We start from the raw sequence: 4,141 nt of genomic DNA, 5'->3' as shown, positions 1-4,141 counted from the left end.
AAAATATAATTATAACAATAATTATGCTACGTATACATAAAATAATCACTTGTACAAAATAAATCTTAAAATACAAATTTTGAAATACAAAATACACATTAAAAATAAGTTAATATATGTATTTATACTCAAATTTATAGTAGATAATTTGATAGCTAATTTTTTATGTAAACGTAATATTTTTATTATAAAAATTATTATCATGTTATATATATTTCGCCTCCACTATCAAAATTTTTTGGATCTATCACTAGTTATTATTATTAATGTATTAACTGAATTTTAATGTTTATTATTTATATATTTAAAAATTATATTTAAAAATTATTTATTTGGTTTCATAATAAATGATATTTTTAAATTTGAATAATTTATTAATTAGTTTGTACTTTTTTATTAAAAAAAATATTAATATAATGAATAAAAATATAATTAAAAATATTGTTTAAAGAATAATAAAGACAAATAAACCCCTAACCAATTTAAATTTAGAGACAATTAGGTCCCTGTCCATTTTTTAACCTGACACATCAGCAATTTTCGTCAAGTTTTCACCGAAAAATTGACAGAAGGACCGAATTGGCAGACGAAATACAGGGTTAGGGACCATAATGGAACGTATTTTTGGTTAAAGATCGTCTTGTCATTTTGGAAAATAGACAGGACCGAGTTGGTATTTACTCTTTATTTGGTATATACGTCCAATTCATAAAATTGATAAAAAAAAATCAATAGAACCCAATTAAAACGGGACTGGAGTCTGGAGACCTTTCATTAGTATGGGGAGTGTTGGAAACAGCGGAGTAAGGACTATTTCCGTAGGGTTAGCAAACTCCTTCAAACTTAGACAACAGCGAGAGTGCGAATCACTAAAATGTTGTCATCCTCAACCTCAACGATCACTTTCATTTTTAGGTATTCTTTTCTCCAAATCCCTAATTTTGTTGCCTTCCCTTCCTCTTCATCTTCATTCTCATCCCTTCACTCTCATTCTGTGCCCCCATCCACTCGCCAAGTTGATGAAGCTGTTGATTCCTTCACTCGCATGCTCTCTATGCGTCGCCCTCCATCCATCATCCAATTCACCAAGATTTTGGGATCTCTTGCCAAGACCAACCATTTCTCCACCGCCATTTCCCTTTTTCAGCAATTGCAAGCCAGGGGAATCGCTCCCGACTTATTTACTTTGAGCATCGTAATTAATTGTTGTTGCGGCATGGGTCGTATGACACTTGCTTTCTCTGTATTGGCCAAGATTTTCAGAATGGATTATCACCCTGATAAGGTAACATTGAATACACTCGTTAAAGGTCTCTGTCTCTGTGGTAGTGTTGAAAAAGCAGTGTGCTTTCATGACAGAGTGCTGGCTCATGGATTTCACTTCGACCAAGTCACTTATGGGACCTTGATCAATGGCCTCTGTAAGACCGGACACACATCAGCTGCTATTAAAGTGTTGAGAAACATCCCACGGTATGGCATTGCTCCTAATGTCTTAATGTACAACGCAATTATTGATAGCCTCTGCAAGGATACACTTGTAAGTCAGGCTTTTCATTTATACTCTGAGATGCTTGCTAAGGGAATTTCTCCTAGTGTTATCACATACAGTTCTCTCATTTTTGGATTGTGTCTTGAGGGTCAATATAAGGAAGCCATTGATTTGTTAAGTGATATGATGCTTAGAAATATTACTCCAAATGTTCGTACCTATAGTATTTTGATCGATGGGCTATGCAAGGAAGGAAAGATCAAAGATGCTAAGAGTGTATTGGCTGTAATGGCAAAACATGGTGTGAAACCAGATGTAGTTACTTATACCAGCTTAATGGATGGATATTGTTTGGTTAATGAGGTAAATAAGGCAAAATATATATTCAACACAATGGCCCAAAGTAGAGTTTCACTCGATGTTCAAAGTTACAGTATCATGATTAATGGCTTCTGCAAAAGTAAAATGGTCGATGAAGCCTTGAATCTCTTTGAAGAAATGCATCGCAAGAACTTGGTTCCAGACACGGTAACTTACAGCACTCTTATTGATGGCTTGAGCAAATCAAAGAGAATCTCCCGTGCTTTGGAGCTTCTTATCGAGATGCATCATAGAGGTCAACCCGCTAATGTAGTCACTTACAATTCGTTGTTGGATGGGATGTTCAAAAACCAACAACCTAACGAGGCATTTATGTTATTCAATCAAATGAAAGAGTGTGCCATTGATCCAAATATATTCACTTACAATATACTTATAGATGGCCTATGCAAAAGTGGAAGACTTATAGATGCAAAAGAGATTTTTCAAGATCTTTCCGTTAAAGGCTATCGTCCAAATGTGAGGACATACAATATTATGATCAATGGGCTTTGCAAAGAGGGCTTGTTTGAAGAAGCATTGGCACTCTTGTCAAAAATGGAAGGCAATGGTTGCTTACCAGATGCTGTAACTTTTGAAACTATTATTAGTGCTTTGTTTGAAAAAGATGAGAATGACATGGCGGAGAAACTTCTTCGGGAAATGGTTGCTAGAGGCTTATTGAATTGATAAAAGAAGGTAAGATACATCAACTCAAATTGATATTACATCTCCTTGTTGCTGAATATGTATCATAGTTTTGTAAATTCTGTGTCTGTTGGGTCAGAGGACTTTGGCAATGCCATGACATCAATATAATTTTGCACTTTCTATTTTTGCAATTGCTATCATCCTTTTTAATTCCACTACTTTATTGATTCTTTAGATTATATTCCTAGTTATAGCTTACAGATTTTATTTTTGGGAGTTAATTACTATTTTTCTGGATTTAATTAGGTTGATTGTTGATTTTTTTTCTGGGTTAATTAGTTGTTTTCTGAGTTGATTTTCTTCGCTGTTCATTCATTGTTGTTAACAGAGCTAGATTGTTGGTGTTTTGTTCTGATCTCTGCTCTCTGCCACTGTGAGTTCTTGGGTTTTTGAATTATTTTTTATATTTTGTTAATTCACTATATGAATTGTTTGTTGGAAGATTGTTAGTTCAATTGTCTTGTTAAATATATGAATCGATGGCTTGATGCAGAGTTCTTCTGCTTTTCAGTTTTTTTTTATTTTGTTAATTATATGAATTAATCTTTCTGTAATTTTGAATTTGCTTAATATAAATTTGATATAAGTTCAATATAGTAGAAAGTAGAAACAGATATTACAGTTAAAAACATGAATGACTAATATATTTCTAGTCATGAGAACTCGATACCTAAGTGTTTTTCTTCTCTACCACCTCAATACATCAAATCTATTAAAATCTTTGGTTACATTATCTTCCAAATAGCTATCTATCTCATTCTTATTGAGTTTACTCGACTTTATTTTCTTTGTTTGCTTCCATTTTCTCAAAGGATCTTTAATCATATCGCTATCATTTTCACTTATTTTTAAACTAAAATTTGGTTCGATATCTGAAGAAAAATTTGCATTTTGAGTGTTCGCTAATTTTGCCTCCAATTCCTAATTTTCCCTGCACATATCCTTCCAATTCCTAATTTTCGATCATCGTTCAATCATAATTTCTCTCCAAATAATGTTTTGGGTAAAGTATATCTTTTGTCCTTGAAGTTTGACAAAAGTTTTAAAAATACCCTTAAGTTTTATTTTGTTTCAATTTTGTCCTAAAAGTTTTCGATTTGCATCAAATATACCCTTAACGGCTAATTTTTTAAAAAATTTAAGATCAATTCAACAACAATTTCATAAGAACAACCCTCAACATAAGCAAATCAAGCATAAGTTTTATGCATTATTGTTAGATTGGTTTTAAATTTTTTGAAAATTTACCCGTCTAGGGTATATTTGATGTAAATCGAAAACTTTTGGAACAAAATTGAAACAAAATAAAACTTAGGGGTATTTTTGAAACTTTTGCCAAATTTCAAGGATAAAAAGTATACTTTACCCTAATTTTTTTTTATCACCATCATTCAACGATGGTGAACACTTTCAGTACTCCAATAATAGTACTACACCTGAATGATGAACACTTTCAGGACTCCAATAATAGTACTACACCTCCAGCATCTTCGTACCTTTTTTTGTTCTTTTCAAATTTAATACGCATGCTTTACTTTAAAATTTAAGTGAACTATCAATATGATCCCTATCCATTTT

General features: G+C 32.2%; 1 protein-coding gene across 1 annotated transcript; it reads left to right on the top strand.

Annotated features, from left to right (window-relative positions):
* On the top strand, window positions 806-2,735 carry LOC107644155 (pentatricopeptide repeat-containing protein At1g62910-like). Its single transcript, XM_016347964.2, has one exon. The coding sequence runs from the start codon at window positions 875-877 to the stop codon at window positions 2,540-2,542; it is 1,668 nt and encodes a 555-aa protein (XP_016203450.1). The 5' UTR covers window positions 806-874; the 3' UTR covers window positions 2,543-2,735.

This window comes from Arachis ipaensis, chromosome B05 (assembly GCF_000816755.2).
Source record: "Arachis ipaensis cultivar K30076 chromosome B05, Araip1.1, whole genome shotgun sequence".
Classification (NCBI taxonomy): Eukaryota; Viridiplantae; Streptophyta; class Magnoliopsida; order Fabales; family Fabaceae; genus Arachis; species Arachis ipaensis.
Note: the sequence above shows the minus strand (reverse complement) of the source record. Positions and strands in the feature narration are given on the sequence as shown.

Bases quoted from the DNA above. Each gene is read 5' to 3' on its own strand.
- LOC107644155 (XM_016347964.2), top strand. From the start codon at position 875: ATGTTGTCATCCTCAACCTCAACGATCACTTTCATTTTTAGGTATTCT.